The following is a 17,938-nucleotide window of genomic DNA, read 5'->3' as shown; positions in this document are numbered from 1 at the left end:
TTTCTCAGAAAGAGATACTGAGGCACACCACACTGTGTCTCTGTGGATAGATTGTGCGTACATTTATTGTGTGCGTGTGTGTGTGTGTGTCTGTGTGTGTGTGTGTGAATGATTATTTGTCCTTCTCTGTCTGGAAATTTAAGTCCAATTGCCAGTTTTCATGTCAAGGTGACTTAATTTACATACCAATCTCCATGTTCTCTCTTTGACTCTCTCTCTTTTATTCCTTTGCTCTTTCTCCGCCTCTCTTTCCTCTGCATATCATCGTCAGAGTCACTGAGCCAACAGGCTTTTTTTTCCCACTCTTTTTCACTTTCTCACTGCCACAGTCTCTCTACTTTTGGTGGATAAAGTATTTTATAATAATTCCAGTAATGAACCTGTGTTCTAGAGTACGTGAAAAATGGTGCATTTACTTCCCATGATTACGCTGTCCAACATGTTAGATAATAATATGTGGAGAATTACAGCTACCACGAGCTGCAGACAAATATCTAAAGCTGCTATACTTAAATAGAATGTGACAGACGTGAACGACACCATAGGAGTGTGCATCGACCTCCGGCTGTCCATCAATCAAGCGTAAGCACCAACACCTTCCCACAATGCCACAGGGTGCCTGCTGTGAATATTTAACATGCAGAGATGTCTTCTGTTGGCTTCTTGGGCACTTCAATGGTTGATACAGGTTCTGGCTTGACTTTGTATATGTATAAATTTGCTTACATGCAAATGTGATGTACACGCTCGTGTTTGTGCCATTGAGTATATGTTTGCATAGTTGTATTTGTACAGCAGACAAATACAGCGTATTGTTCGTGTGTACTCTGTAAGCCTCGAGCAACACATCTTCCCACTCTGTTCCCTCCAGATAGGAGATATTGAGTCAATAATGTTAGTTTTCTGCACCAAGAGGGCATAGCTCTGTGGGGCTATCTTGCATCTTGCTTTAGCTTCCTACAGCGTCTTCTAGATGCCCTTTTGGTCATTTTTATGTAGGAGAAATATGCAGTGTTTTTTTTTTTTCTCTGATTCGGAGTAGTTACAGTGTATTCTCATTTTGTCCCTCTTAGTACTATCTGTTGCTAGCCTTCCATAGCAGCACGTAGCCACACATGTCTTTTAAGCATACATGGATGCGTGGGTGCACACGTGCATGTCTGCGTCTGTGTTTTATGGCACCAGGGGGTCAGAGGTGTTTATATGAGAGAGGGGACTCCCTTATTGCTTCCATAACCTGAGTAGATCATATGAAACTCCGTCATTTACAGTGAATGGGAGCATCTGGCCAGCCATAAATGTAATGTAATGAAATAAAAGCCCATATGGCCTGTACAACCAGCCTTCCAACAAGGTGACTGACCAAGTGAGAGCTATCCCAGACAGACACACATTAAAAAGAATGTGGACTTTTGGGGTGAGGCCATTTGTCATGGTTTGGATCAGGCTAGTCTCACAGACACGTGGATCCATGCCTTCGTGACCCCCAGACTCAATTACTGCAATGCCATTCTTTATGTCATCGGAAGTTCCTAACAAACTCTTGATGTGTTTACTGGTTTACTCACTCATTCGCGCACTTTTTCTTGACCACAAGCACCTCTCCTGGCTTGCTGTTCCACATTAAGTGAAGCTACAGCCCTTTTGGTACATGCACGTAGCCTTTAACTTTCCATTAGCTAGAGAACCTGAATGTCTAAATCAGTCGGATTGGACATTTAGCAGTCTTTTACCAGCTTCCTAGTACAAAGTACTTGCGCCCTTATGAGAGTAGCTCAGGTAATTGTGTGGTGAATTCACACAGAGCAAGTGGACATCATGTGCTATGTCTCCTTCACACTCTGCCCAGATAAGAAGGTCACCTAAATCAAGTGGAGTAATGATAGTTTGTCTGATCCAGGCTACTTCCTGTTGTGTTCTACAGGTGAGAAAGGCACCTGCAGAAATATCCCACTTTGATTTTCCCAACATTGTTTGCAACTTATGTGGAAAAGTGTCTTTCATTTTTTCAGGCACAGACCCCTACACAACCGTCACCATACTCCCTCCTCCTGCCCTGAGCTCCTTCCCCAGATACATTGAGAACTGCATCACTGTCTTAAACTGTATTTAATTGATAGACAGTATTTTGGAAATTGCATTTCATCAAATGATTTCCCCCTTTTTCTCTTTCTCTTTATTCCTCTGTTTATAAAGTATTCGCAATGTAGTAATCAGACTACAAGCAAACTGCACCAAGCTACAAAGCTTCAGGACAGAATTAAGGGATAAGATTATCAGTCTTATCCCTTTCAAAGACTGCATATTCACAAACAGATATATGTTTTTAGAGATGATTTCATGTAAGTATCTATACAAAGTGCTTTCAAACTAGAAACATATTTTTACAACTTTTTACAACCTCACAGCCCTCCTAAAGTCTGAAAGGAACCGGAGCACTGAAGCTGAATGCCGGAAAATTCCTGCGATTGAGGTCCAAAATCTTGTGGAGAGACCTCCAAAAATAGTAGAAACTATTACAGCGGCAAGGGTGTCCACAGATTTTCGGCCATGTATCATAGGCTTACCAGGGAACACTTTGTTACAGTCAGTTCTTAGCAATGTGTCAGTGGTGATGGGGACTGTAATGAATGTGGCTTTGATGATCGTTTTTATAACATTAATTTAAAGACAGAGTCATCTTTCTTTCTCGAATATCAAAGCTCGGGTCGTAGCTCAGGTGGTTGCTGAGAAAAAGGGGGAGGGTTGAGTCCTTGCGAGACCATGAATCTTTCACTGTCCTGTTGTGAGACCATTTTTGCATTTCTCGTTTTTTCAGATTAACTGTCAGTCGTCCCCCCCCCCAAAAAAAAAACATTTCAGAATGTAGTCATCAGTTTTCCACTGATTTTCCATTATTGCTAGCACTACAAACACAAAAAGAGGGCAAGTGAGGCAGAGGGGGGTAAAAAGGAAAAGAATAATAACTACAAAGGTATCAAAGGAAAAAAAACATGGTTCATTTTTGGTTCGTGAAAAAGAAAAATCATATAAAAAGTTTCCTTTTTCTTTCTTATTCTTTGCAGATATGTTTTTATTGAGCTGACAATAAAAGAAGACTAAATAAGAGCGTTATTATAATCAAACTCATTCTTAAACTCCTTGCACTGTTCTTCTGTGCCGACAGAAACTCTACATACTGCATGAAGGTTTCCATGTCTCTGACTGTGGCGGAAAATGACACAAACCTGTGCTACAACTCTAAAATGAGACGAATGGAGAAGGCTGAGCTCAGCAAGAGTAAAGACATCCTCTGCCCTGACATAGATGACTATGTTGAACCTGGCAAAGAGCCAGACATCACCTGGTCCAAGGTGAGCTCGCTGTTCGACTGAGCGTGCTTGTTAATATGTGATTATGTTTCTTCTGCCATATGATCTTTGCATCATTATTTTATCCTTGCCTGGAGGCTCAGTGATATTTTTGTTTCCTGAATCCTCTTATTTGTCAGAAAGAAGGGGGCGTCTGTCTTTGTAATTATACAACCGAGAAATATTCTTCAGTGCTTCATTGGTTTGTTTTCATCTAATTTCTCATCTGTTTATGTTTAAAGCCTTATTGGAATTGTGGTTCCAGATTACTTAGGCAGATTATGTATAAAGGCAAATGATGACAATGAAATCCTTAAGCTACATTCGCAGTGTGCCACACCATTTTGAGAGTCGTCGAAAGAGAGTGAGGAGGGAGCAGAGGGCAGCCACAGAGATGGCTTTTATAATGAACACAAAACCTCTATGAGAAGAAAATTGTGCAATGTCATTCTGTGCCCTGTGGAAAGAGTGGATACCCTCCAAATGCTCCTGGTCCCTGATCTTTATTCAGCATGCACCTCCGCCTCCATCACCTGGGTTCTTGCCTTTCCTAGGTCAGGCATGGCCTGCGGACAACGGAGTGCATCCCGGAGAAAGGCTCATGCCAGACTAATCACAGGCAGATCAGCAGTAGATTAGCTGGCCGGGCTTGACCTCTAGGTTTTTCCAGAATTCAATTACGATCTTGGTAATGACTGGGAGTGCTGGAACCCAGAGTTATTTGGACCACTGCGGAGCCTCCGTGATTGAATTCGAAGGTTGCCGAGAGCAATGGTAGAATAGAATCCACCGAGCCACCGCTGTCCCTGGCTGAGCACCAAGGAGCTGAAGAAAGTATCATGTCATGAAGTCACTCACTTTGCCTGCTCACGTATACTCGCATTCGCACGGATGTAGCACAAACGCACTTATTTTGTCAGCAGAGAGTAGTGTAAATAAAATTCTCTGTCTCTCTGTGGCCTTTGTAGAATATTGAATGGAGAATATTCCGTTCAGTGCAATAAATCTTGATCAGATAAGTAGGACAATAGCTTAGTTTTATCATTTTAGCCTATAAAATTATTATATCAGAGTGGCGAGCTATGTGTTTTTACCACTTCATTCACTTTTTTTACACTCAGCATTGTTAAAGTGTTTGAAATCTCATGAATGTATATTTGTTAAAAGGCACTGTGGAGGTCTTAAATTTCTCAAGGCCTTGCTTTCCCAGAATATTGCATCTCTGGCCAAACAGACTCCACAGCATCTTTACATTTGTTACTTATATGACATCTGACACCTCACATGATATATCAGTAAATAGATTTTTACAGTTCTGACCTGCCTGTTTTTTGGTACACAGGAGTGCCGTCCAAAGCAGTGGCGTGCAAGCATCATCCAGAAGAGAGACATTCTGTCTATCCAAGAGGTAACAGAAGACGACATTGGGAATTACACCTGCGAAGTCCAGTTTGGTGGTTTTGTGGTCAGAAGGACGACTGAACTCACAGTAACTGGTAAGTTCTCAGGGAAACTGAAGATGTGTTTTTCTGCGTGTTGAGGCACCATTTATACAAATTCTCCACATAGTAGCACATGTTTTAAGAATGAGCAGAGTAGTAATTATAGTAGACAGTTGAATAAAAGGAGCGGATTGTAACAAAGATACACACGTAGGCACACACACACACACACACACACACACACAGACACACACACACGCACACACAAATACCACAGGGTATGGCAATGATGTCCTGCTGTTGTGTTAATTGTTGGAGGGAGGTTGAATGCTGTGGCCTGGCATCTATCCCTCCTTCTAACTCAGCACTTTCCAGTCAGCTAAGCAGTGTTGAAATATTTAAGGCTATAGGCTAAACTCGTTCACACAGAGAGCTAAAGAGCCACGACCAAGGTCAGTAGATTTACAGTGCACTTACTCTTTGTTTCTATCCATCTCTCACTCCTTTTTTTTCTCTTTACCTTGCACAGCTGCAAGGTGAGCGTGTGACAAATAAACGCATTCATCTGTTGAAACCTGGGAATTGGATGCTCTGGCTTGTGTGTTCTGCCAGGTTAACTGCTCTGATGAGGATTGAGGGTGAATCTAGTTTTTCCCTTGCCCTTTTATACTCAATGTTCCCGCCTAAAGAATACTGATCTGTCTGATACTGACTGCTACAGTATATGGTGTACTAACACTGCTATATTGAGTGGTTTCTTTGTTTTCAGTTGTGATGTAGCAATTACAAGCAATTACTCAGCACATCTTTTTGATGATGCTTAGGATAGTGGTATGATAAATACAAATATTTCAGATGATTTCCTTATTAAAGGTGTCCACATATATTTTTCATGGGCATGTTTGGATTTTTTCCCCACACTGAATATTTGTGATATCTTTAGTGGCACTTCTTTGAGTGATTGGTCATTGTTGTTATGTAATATGAAGGCGTTTATGCATTTGAAGTGCACAGACTGTTGTCTGGCAGAGATAGAGATAAAGCTACATGTCTTAACCTGAGCAGAGTGTGCTGTTGGATAAGATTAAAAGTGATCCTGGAGGTGTGGTTTTGAGATTGGCTGTGGTTGTGACTGATGGGCTATCATTTTATGCACGGCAGGGTTCAACAGGCAGACACATTAGATTTGGCATTATCGCCATTACTATCGCTGGGAGAGCCTTCCCAGCTTGGTAGGCTCATTACTCTAGTACGTGAGTACCCCTCAGTTGTGGGTCATGTAGTTTGTTAACCAGTTTGGGTTTTTGTTCCATAGCTCCAAGGTCACATCACCAGTGCTGAAAGTAACTTTTTTCCCCTCCCTAGATATTGTGGTATCTACAATTGATATGAGCAGAATTTACAGGTTCTCTAAGCATTTAGATAATAAATTGAATACATTTAAATAATTTTGGAGCAATCCAAAAGAAAGTTCAAGGTAATGTGGCATGCTGAGAACTATTTATTTATTTATTCAACTTTTTGGAGAAAAAGTAATAGCAAACTCTGAGGACTTTACCTTGCCAGTGAAAGATGAATTAAATCTCTTCACCTTTTGGTGCCACAAAAATTCACCTTGGCTAGATTTACTTTTTAAATTGTTTTTGATAGATTTTGTTTTAAGTTGTTTTGAATTCATAGTGCACTTAGCCACTTTGTTTAGCATACCTGTTCAAGTGCACATTAAAAAAAAACCCTCTAATTATCCAATCACATGGCAGCAACAACTCTGAAAATGACTGTGCACCAATGCTTTCCATCCAACCTGATGGGGCTTTCTCCCATTCTTCTTTGTAGAAGAATGGGAGAAAGCCCCAAACAGGCGAAAGAAGTGTGCCAAGCTTGTAGCATCATACTCAAAAAGGCTTGAGGCTGTACTTGCTGCCAAAGGTGCTTCAATAAAGTACTGAGCAAAGCCTATAAATACTTATGTACAATTAACAAATTTGCCAGAATTTCAAGCAAACCTATTTCATTTTGTCATAATGGGGGACTGAGTGTAAAATTTTGTGGTGAAAAATGTGGGACAAGTGAAGCGCTGTGAATACTTTCCAGATGCACTACAGTATAAGACTGGAAAAATGAGTGCTGATTACTGCTGCAACATTGAGATGATAGGGCCAGAATCTGGCGTAAACAACATGAAAGCATGGATCCATCCTGCCTTGTTCAGGCTGCTGGTAGTGGTGTAATGGTGTGGGGGATATTTTCTTGCCACACTTTGGGCACATTAGTACCAGCGGAGCATTGTTTGGACACCACAACCTACTTGAGTGTTGTTGCTGATCACATCCATCCCTTTATGACCACTGCCACCCATGATCTGAAAGGTGCACCATGTCCAAGAGTTCAGATTCACGTCACAGATGTGGTCAAATCTGCAGCAACTGTTTGATGCTGCTATGTTAATATGGACCTAAATATCTGAGAAAAGTTTCCAGCACCTTGTTTAGTCTATGCCACAAAGAATTAAAGCATTTCCAAATACAAAAGGGGGTCAACCCCAGTACTAGAAAGGTGTACCTAATAAACTGCCCAGTGAGTATATGGTCTAATAATACTGTTGGTGTGTTTAATTGAATGCTATAAAATGTGTAGGCTTCATGAGTGAATCCCATGCTGGTTGTGCACTCTAAGTACTTTAGCAATATCTTTGTGTGTTGTCAGGTGACCTTCATGTTCTGTAATGATGATGTCATAATACCTTTACTGAACTGTAAATCAACAAAAGAGACAACAGAAAGGAGAGGGTGAGATTTGAACAGAGGTAGAAAGAAAAAGAAGAAACAACAGTCATGTGAAATTCATATTTACTTTCCCTTATCTTTCCATATGTGAACTCAACATGTTGCCTCCATGCAGAGTGAGGTATGAGAGTCAGTACAAGAGAAATGGTAAATCACTGGGAAGAGCAAGCTTTTAGGGTAAAGTAACAGTGAATAACAATAATGAGCCAGTGAGTGCAAGAGGATAAAAATGAATCATTTTTTTCTCACTCTGAACCTATTTTACACTTAATCACATTCATCAGAACATAAAGTGCCAGCATTTGTCATGAAAACAGAGAAAGTTTACACTCGGGACACGATGCTTTTCAGCATTAATGCAGCAGAAAACTATCAACCATGACAACAGTTTAGCGAGATTCTTTTGACAGGAAAATGCAGTAATGTAAATGCCTGTGTCCTCTTCTCTATTCTCTACTCTGATTGTTCTGTTGTAAAAGAAAAAAATATGGAGATACTCTAAATACTGTAGTACCACTTGATTTAGCCTTAGTGGGATACCTCCTCTTTTAAAGCCGTAGTCTCCTGTTAGAATCAGATTAGCTCCCTCTCACCATGGGCTCATTTCCTTTAATAAACCTACACCATCATCCCCTCAAGTGGGTGTGCGATTATCCACATTTTATCACATCCTGTTAAAACCGACATTGCCTGGACAGCAAACATAAAAGGCCAAACTACGTCCAAGGGCTAATGTTGTAGTTTATTTGATAGGCCAAGAGGACGAAGGAGGTCATTAAGTTTAACTGATCTTAAATATAGCGCAATAGATACTGGCCTTTGCTGTGACCCTGCCTCACTGCAGACTGTGTGTGTGTGTGTGTGTGTGTGTGTGTGTGTGTGTGTGTGTGTGTGTGTGTTCTGACCCTACTCCACTATGTAATGACTTCCATTAGAAGCAGTAGAGGAGCTGCTATCTGGAATAAAGTAAGTCGTGTAATAGAGGTTAACTATGAGCATAAACACAGGCCCTCACAGATCAGGCTGATCCAGGAGCCCCTTAATCAAGCTCTGATGCTCTTCGGGTTAATCGAAATGTAAAACAAACAACAGCCCCTCGCCTCATTTTATGTTTATGTCACGGTGCATTGAAATTTTCTTATCTCATTCTGAGCGTGCAGACGCAGGGAGGTACAGCCCGTGCAAATGCACCATTATCAACAGATGGAAAGATTTTCCTTTTCCCCGCCCCCCCGTAGGCCTTCACCTCCACCTCCCATCTTTAAAAGAGAGTGCCTTTTTGTGTACTGTTATAATTGATTCATAGCAGCAGCAGGTTGGCCATTCCCCGGTTCCTCTGGGGAATGCTGAGTGTGGTCAGATTTGTCTACAACTGTGTTTACCCCTTCCCACTTTCACAGACACACGAAGCAGTCTCCGAGCCGAAACTGCAACCCACCTATGATATGAACCGATACGAGCACAGGCCACTTTATCTGTGCGTGCCTGCGAGTTTGTCTTTTTACGTTAAACATACATACTTGTGGGAATTTTGTGTGATGTTTCATTCTACGTCTGAATCATTTCTGTTAAATTTTTATGGCTCTCTTAGGCCTCATTCCAGTACTGTGATGGTAATGCTACAACAGTAAAACACCAGATAAAGCTCGGTTCAGCTGATGTATGCAGCCTGCTCTGTGTTCTGCAGGAAGGAAAATATTATACAGGGAGAGCAGAAAAGGATAAAGAGAACAAGGGAGCGAAAGTGACTGATAACAGCAAAAAGAGGGAGAGGGAAAAGCGATAGAACAGAGTGAAAAAGATAGAGGTTGGTGCTCGTGTATCTTATCTGTATTCCTAGCCAGTGTTTCCCAGCAGAAACAGTGTGTCCAGGACTATAAACAGACTATTATCCTAGTGTTTATCACAGTGCACATTACCGTTTGCCTCTGTCGGACTTACTGTAATGGAGTCGTTTGGTTTGATGGATGCCTCGGGCGTGGGTTTCTATCTATTGCTCCCATTATACCACTGTCTGCATCCCTTCACTGTAGAAATGTCTGCCTGCACATTCAGCATAGCCTGCAAGCATGGTGATTGAGGTTATGGCCAATGTAAATGTACCATTTGGCACAGTGAATTGGAGGTGCAGAGGGCAAGAGGAAATCGAGGGGAGGAGAGGAATCGTCTACCTTACATTACCGCTTGTAGAATGTCCACAGCGCGAGAGGGGCGATGCTTGGAAAACTCACTTTATGTACAGTGAATGAATATATTTATTTGTGAGGATAAAATATGTGACTGTTTGTGTGCTCGCTGTATAGGCATGCATTGTGTCTGATTTTTATTCACTCAGCAGGCAGTGTTATACCTAAGATTCCTCCATCAGAGTTCACAGAAACCGAGTGTATTTGTGTGTGTAATGAGGAGCTGAGGTGGGGAGAGGTGAGCTGGGACATTGTCTCATTGCAGTAAAAGGTTTCTTACCGTTCTTCCACCACAGGGTCACCTTCAGAAGCGCGTGCACTTCACAGCCTTATAAAATGTAACTGGCGACACGCACATGTGTGAGCATGACTGTGTGATGTATTTATATATTTATTTATCAAGGCGATGACTTGACTTTTACTTTGCCAGCTGGATGTTGCCTCCGTGGATGCAGCAAGGGAAAAAAAAGCGGAGGCAGAAGCAGTCAGCAGAGACGTGAAAGAGGAGTGTGGTATCCACACCTCCTCCGTCTGTTTTCTGTCCTCATCTATCAGGCCGAAGGAGGATAGATGGATGGAGAGGCAGCGATTAGCTATGATATTATCCCATAGAGTGGGAATATGAGGAATGAGTGGTGAGAGATAAGAGGTGTGGGGTGAGAAAAAGAGATGGGTTTAGCCTCAGCTGAAACCTTCTCCATCTCCGAGTCTATGTGCTTGCGTGAATACGTTGTAACTCTGATGCCTGTTGTGTGCTGGCCTGCCATGATCGACTCTCAGCCTCGGTTACTGTACATGTCCTTGGAGACGAGATGATAAAATCACACCTGAGATAAGTGTTACGCCAGCAGTTGACTTTTCCCAACTTCACTTACACACCAGTGCACTTGTGTACACACACACTTACATCAATCACACCCATGAGGGGATGGCACACCCAATATAAAATTGCTTTATATGTGAGATGTGCAGTGCAACCTACTATCTGTCACAACCTGCTGATACAGATAAATCCACATGCTTTTCAGAGCCTATAAATTTACAGAGCAGCTCAGTTACTAGTGAAACAATAACACTGTATAGGATGGAAGAGAATGGCTCATTAGTTTAGGGTCAACTATCACTCTCATCATTAACTAATCTGTGCCCCTTGCCATATCTACCTCACCCCTCACCTCCCCGCCCTCTCCTCCTCCTGTCTCTCCAACTCACTTCATCACTATTCACCAGCTGTCCTCTTAGAGTCTGAGCAGGCCAGAGTTCACATTGTTTTAATTCAATTAAAATCGACATCAGTCTGCATGTGACGAATGAAATTTACATACTACACAATTAATCTTGCCTGACCTACCCCACACTACCCACATACACACCCTCTGTCTGTGGTTATTATCATTATCTAGGCCTATAGGGTAAGTACAAGAGCATGAGTGAAATTAAAATTATTATTCTGTCTTTTGAAGCCTTTTGAAGTCTGGGTCAATAATTAAACAGTGTTATGTAGTGGCTGATGAAGTACGTCTAAAAAGACCTGTTACTGTTATATTTTTGAGTCCAGTGAAATGGTCTCCTTTCACTGAAAGTGTCCTCTATGGTAAGGATAAGTCATTCAGCCGGTGATAACGTTCATAACACTGATATTACTTAAAATAGCAAGATGAATGACACTGAACTTATATAGCTCCTCCTAATAACATGAGTACTTCAGACTAGGATGGATGGATGGATGGATAGATGGATAGATCGATAGATAGATAGATAGATAGATAGATAGATAGAATGAATACAAAACCAACTAGAGCAAATTCCCCTTATATCACATAAAGTCCAAAGTATGATCCTTTCTATCAGAGTTGTTCCCAGGTTGACTACAACAACATTTTATCAAGTCCTCCAGTTCTTGAGGTTGAGCTTCTTGTCTATAAGGCTTGAACTGATCTGGTGTTGGCACAAACTGTGTGTTTGTACAACTTGTCTGCAGTTTATCACCTTGTCAGATGTCTGAGGTGAAGGACCTGCTGTCACCTTTAAGAAGTCATCAAACAACACAGAACATTTAATGTCTTTTGTGTAGCAGTTTGCCCTACAAATTAATGACAAGTCTAATGATGATGATCGTCATTATTGAGTATAATGGCTTCTACTCTTACAGGGTCAAGCAATAGCCTGGCTAACCTACAGATAGTTACAGGTAGTCACATATATAAGTGGTAACAATCTTGTCATCAAACTCTTGTTAGGAGTTGGATGAGAAGTACTTATAAAGTGTATTTGGCCTTTTTGTGCTTTTTATCAGAACATTTCATTATTTATTTTTGCAGTAATTTCTTGGATAGTTCACTTAAACCACAAAATCATTTTGGTGAAAGACAGAGCACAAACATTTCAATTTCATCCAGAACCACCTTTTGTTCATCAAGGATGAGAACGAAGGCCTTTTGGTGCTTAAAATGCATGAAACTCTTCAGGAATCTAGAAATGTTACCGCAGCTGGCTCTATTTTGAAGTTTACTTCTCAAGAATGAAATTGCTGTCCTTACAAGGCTGCTGCTATGCCCGGCACTGTACGTGAACTGTTGGGGAATAGAAAAACAAAGCTCTGCTGTCACGCACTCTCCTCCGGATGCAAATCACATGTTTGTTTGTTTAATCCTCGCTTTCTCCAGAAGACAGATCTAGGCTTTCTCTCGCTCTTTGACACTTTCTCTCTCTCTTTTTTGTACCTTACAATGTGCATGTTCGCGCAGTCACTCCAAAGCTATAATTTTTCTTCCATTTTGTGTCCTGCCCTGCTATGAAAGACAATGTCCTTTTGAACTGAACACTGAGATAGCGTGCTCCTTTCTCAATTTTGAAGTCTACATGTGAATTATTGTACAATTTCATACCTTACAGCAAGGTTGGAGCTCCTGTAGTTTCATTTTTAAACCCAGCAGTAGCTGCAGCAGTGCAAATGGCCTCAGTGTGAAGTTTAATTTGAACAACTAGCAGGGAAGTTTTGTCGGTTAGCATCTTGCTTATAGTATAATGTTGTACTTAGATTAGTGTCATTTTTTTTTTAAATTCTCTGTCTTCCTCCCTTTTATGTGTTCACTAATGACATTTCATTGCTATGTAGGCAACAGTATTTTGATTTGATTATGTTGTGACTTTTGATGTTGCAGACCTTTTAGTTTGCAGACATGTTCCTTTCTTGTCCTTGTGAGAAAAAAGGAAAGTGCTCACAGTTCTTTTATATTCAAGAAGAGCTGCAGCACAGTTCTTATGACAGAGTATGTAATGGCTGAAGGTCAGTTAGAGGACTCTGAATAACCCTCTCATTATACACTGTCCTCAAGAAAAGAAACTCAAGAAAGGCTTTGGTCCAATTAAATGATAGGAAGTATGACCATTAACAACCACAGGGAACGCTGACAATACAAAACAGAGAAATCACCACACACTTGATCTAAACTTCGCAGTGACTGTGGACGCCTTCATGGACACGCCCTGATGTCAGTAATAAGGGGATAAGAAAGGTGTTTTTGAGCATCTGTTGGCATATTTTCAAACACTTAATGTGATTAATATGCACATCTACCCAACTGCATACAGATGCAGGACAAAGAACAGTTAAAAAGTGAGTGGAGAGACTGTCTGTGAATTTACAAGCCTGCAGGTAAATCTGATAATGCAACATTTCAGGGTGCCAAAAGACCTTGTAGGTTGCTCCAAGAAAAATCTGGAAGCTTAAAATTTTCCGTTATTCAGAGAGTTTGGCAGTATGACAATGTCATTTTGAGTGAAATGATTTTCTTGTCAATACGGTACAAACCAAGCTAAAAAATAGCAAAAATACAAGGGTAAATAATCTGTGTGTATCTTTTGTAACTACCATCACCTTTTTTTACCTCCCTGGAGTTAATGATCTTCATAAGATTTATGTCTCCCTTGACCTATACACCTTTGACACACACACACACACACACACACAGTGCCCAATCAAAGCATCTCTGTCTCCATAGACACACACACAAAGAGCTATGTATCAGATGTGGAACTGCTAATCATTGTGTCTCTGCTGGTGTCTTGTGGTGTCTGGCGCTGGGAAGTTGGCATCGAGTCCTCTGGGCCTCTGTGTATCAGGCTCGTTCCAGAGCATCTTTCAGATGATCGATCAGATTGGGATCAGTGGGGTTTGGAGGCCACATCAAAGCCTTGCAAGGGTGGTAGGATTCATTTTCCCACTTGGCGTGAGCACTGCTATGTTTTTATGTGGGCGGTAGGTGTCAAAGTACCATCCATATGAATGCCATGACCCAAGGTTTTCCAGCTGAACGTTGCATTGTAATGAAGAGATCAATTTTATTCACTCCATCTTGACAGGTGAAGGTATACGGATGCCGACTAATGAGGTCATAAGGTTTTTAAGGATTGACGCTTCAAAGAATGTTATGTATGTCAAAATATGGGTGTGTGGGTTTTTTCAGCACCTTTCAGTAAGTCCGTGACTAAACGCCTTAACTGTCATTACCATTTTATGGTGCCACCACTTTCCCTGCTACACAATGAAAATGATGTCTTTACAGCAGCACTGATGTTTTTCCTGCTCTCTCGCTCTCCTCCTCTTCTGGCATCACTACACAGTTTGAGAGGCTGTCCAAGATGCCAGTGTCAGCATCTACAGTGTGTGTATGTGTGCATACTTTGTACACCAGTACAGTGTGTTTGTGCACATCACTGCATCCATGTAACTGCTGCACATCCCTACGTGTGAACTGCATATTCCCACTCATGAATACATGCCCAGCTGCAGTAACTGCAAATGAATGCGTTTCTGATCCACCTGTTCCTTGCATAAACCAATTGCCACTTGGACACACAGTCCAAGTCTCCTTGCTTGTATCAGGTAAAGAAGAGCTGATTTCTCTGAATCAGGTACCAATGAGACTGATTAGATGATGGTAGCGGGTGCCAGCAGCACCCAAATGGCAGTTTTCTTTGACGGATGTTGCCAGGCTCCAGGTAGCCAGCAGATATGTGGGCTGTAGGTGCAGGTGATATTATGCTGATTAACGCTTTAGATTGACCTTAGTGAGATTACAATCTGGCACTTCTGTCTATCTAGTCAGATGCTCAACATCAATAGGAAGTGCCCTCCCTGACTCATCTGTTGTCTTTATGACCATCTCTGCTCCCCACTGTGTCAGGAACAGATATTTTTTTTTGTACTTTAATCAAATGCGTGGAACAATGAAGTAAAATGTGCACTGCAGAAGGAGACTGAGTCAGCTTTTATTACTGACTTGCCAGTTTGCTGCAGAATGATGTGGGTGTGAGGAGTGTCATAGCATTTTTTTCTTGTCCTGTATATGGTCCTGCTCTCTGGTCTCCTTTATTCCTCTCTCCCTGAGTTGTGCATTTTCTCTCTGCTGCTGTTGTTGTTGCTCAGAAAGGTAGGATGCGAGTGGTTTTGTGGGCTTTTTCCCCCACATTCTAAATTTTTTATATTCTCTCCTACAAATACTTTAGCATTCACTCCCTCTTACAATGCTGCTTTTCCTCAGCTAGTCATTTTAAATTCTGACTAGAAAAACTGCTTAACAGATAATAAAGAAAGTAAGTAAGTGCAGTTTCTCTAAAAACTTGACAGTGCACAATACTGTTTATGAATTATCTCTGTACTTCCCTGTCCCGGTGTGGTGCATTATGAAGGCTGGGTCCATTCCTACAGTCGTTGTTTAGCAGTGCACTGAAGCAGGCTTTATGCTGATTAACTGCATCACATCTGATGGATTCCCAGCGACCTCTCCACCCCTCAATATAGCTCTGGGAGCCTTTCAGGGGGAAAAGGCTTCCCTTATTAATTAGACAAGAATAGGAAATCTATTAGTGAATGCAGACAAGGCTGAGTGCTGAATGAGGGATTGCTGAGTTCTGTTAGTGCTAAACTAACTACAGTCATCTCCCCTGCCATTATTGCATTCAAAAGGAAATGGGTGATGTGCTCTCTTTCTTTCTCTAAGAGATGTGTTCCATATTTGGTGAAAATAAATCCACATTATCAGTTTGCTATATTGTTGCAGATAAATAACTTGCAGCAAATTAATAAAGCTAATGGTACATCAGTATTGTAACACTAATTGCAGCCATACCTTTTTTGGCAAGTTACCTTTTCTGACTTGTCATTTTAAAAGACTTGCACTCACTGGCCACTTCATTAGGTCCTCCCATTCAATTACTGGTTTATGCAAATATCAGCCAGTCACATTGCTGCATCAAAATGCATTTAGATATGCAGACATCGTCAAGGTAACCTGTTGAAGTGATTGTTGGAGCCAGATGGGCTTGTTTGAGCATTCCAGAAACTGCTTGTGCACTGGGATATCCCTATATGCCATCTCAAGGGTTTAAGAGGAATGCTTCAGAAGACCACATCGGGTGTCACTCCTGTCAGCTAAAAACAGGAAACTGAGGCTAAAATTCACACCGGCTCACCAAAATTGGACAATAGAAGATGAGCCATGATTTTTGCTGCAACATTTAGATGGTAAGATCAGGATGTGGTGTAAACAGCACGAACACATGGATCCATCCTGCCTTGCATTAATACTTTAGGCTGGTTGTGGTGGTGTAATGAGGTGGTCATATTCTCTTTGGGTCACAGAGCCCAAAGCATCTTAAGTTGGTTTCTTGAACATAGTAATGAATTCACTTTACCCAAATGACCACAAAAGCCTGCAGATCAGTATAGCCAACAAATCTGCAAAAACTGCTTGATGCTATGATGTCAGTATATCCCAAATGCTGAGCAATATTTCCATCACTGTCATGTAGAACCAAGCCATTTCTGGAGGCAACAGTGATCCAACCCAGTACTAGTAAGGTGTAACTTGTCAAGGTGTAACTAAACTAATGGAAAACCCTGAAAACCATGGTGAAACGTGCAGAGTCGATCCAAGTACGTACTTATGGAAAAGGGTCTTTATGGGCAGTGGGTATACTCACGTTACTAATAGCAAAGTTGCAGTAAGCCATGACACTGAGTTAAGATGCATAGCATCATTAGTGGAGTTTAGTAATAGTGTATCTGGGCGAGTTCCATATGTGACTGCATCATTAGACTGTACCAAAAAAAGAAAAAAGAAAAAGCCCACTAGAGGATAAATCCTTCTTCTTACTGCAAGAAAATCATTAATAAGAAACAGGGAATAGTTATAAAAAGTACAGTGCATCTCTAGTTGACCTCAATTGATTTACCACAACATAGCTTAGTTTGAGTCAATTACACTAACAGTCCTCAAAATAGATTAAAAATTCAATACCCTATTAAACATGTATTTTTCTGTTCCTAATTTAGTTTCCTGTAAATATAACAGTTAATGTTGTTCAAAGAATGTTTACAATAAACTAAATTGACTAGATCTAAAATTACCTCTCTTAAAGATTTAGGTCTGTAGAGTTCTAGAGATAGTGTAAGGCAGACTATTTTATAAGCACTGAGAAATGTATAGATGTTTTTGGTCTTTTCCCAGAGCTGGTTAAAATATGATAGCATTATCCTTTGATCAAAGCAGCAGGCTCACAGTCAAGTGCATACCTTTGCATTCTCATGTAATAAGCAAGCACTACACACATATTCCTAAATCATAACAGCCTCCATCGGTGCCCGTGCAGAATATTCAGTGGTGTATGTTGCATGAAGCTCTCCAACTTTGATGAATAAAAGACCAGAAAGATCTTCTTCCTAATCATGTTATATTTACTGTATGCTGAAGAGCAAACAGAACAGAGGGAGAAAAGTGCAACCCCGGGCCCGACCACTCAAAAAAACAGCCCAGAATCAGTGTTTATTACTTTCATAGTGAAAGAAAAGAAAAAGTGTTTAAAGATCCACATTTTCACAGGGAAATGTTTGCTGAATGATTTATTCAAACCCTCGCTTGTAGAGAGAAGAATATTTGTTTAACAAGCAGCTGCAGTTCGTGTGAGGATGGCCTTTTTAAAGAGCACACTTTTCACTACTGGATTGATTGAATGCTTCCTTATGTGGGATGTATGAGTGTGTGTATTTGTTTTGTTTTTTTCTGCATTGTGATTTACTGAGTTCACGAAGCAGATGCAGAACCGGCATCATATCGCGTCTCCCTAAATGCTTTTCTTTGCAGTTCTGCACACTCTTCCACACGCCTTCG

General features: G+C 41.1%; 1 protein-coding gene across 1 annotated transcript in view; it reads left to right on the top strand.

The window, feature by feature from the left end:
• il1rapl1a (interleukin 1 receptor accessory protein-like 1a) overlaps positions 1-17,938 on the top strand; it is a 166,941-nt gene that overhangs the window by 73,454 nt on the left and 75,549 nt on the right. Inside the window, 2 exon segments of the mRNA XM_019353318.2 lie at positions 3,167-3,353; positions 4,693-4,846. Coding sequence (XP_019208863.1) covers positions 3,167-3,353; positions 4,693-4,846 — 341 coding nt within the window.

Source organism: Oreochromis niloticus, linkage group LG16, assembly GCF_001858045.2.
Source record: "Oreochromis niloticus isolate F11D_XX linkage group LG16, O_niloticus_UMD_NMBU, whole genome shotgun sequence".
NCBI lineage: Eukaryota > Metazoa > Chordata > Actinopteri > Cichliformes > Cichlidae > Oreochromis > Oreochromis niloticus.
The sequence above is the reverse complement of the archived record's forward strand: the minus strand, read 5'-3'. Positions and strand labels throughout refer to the sequence as shown.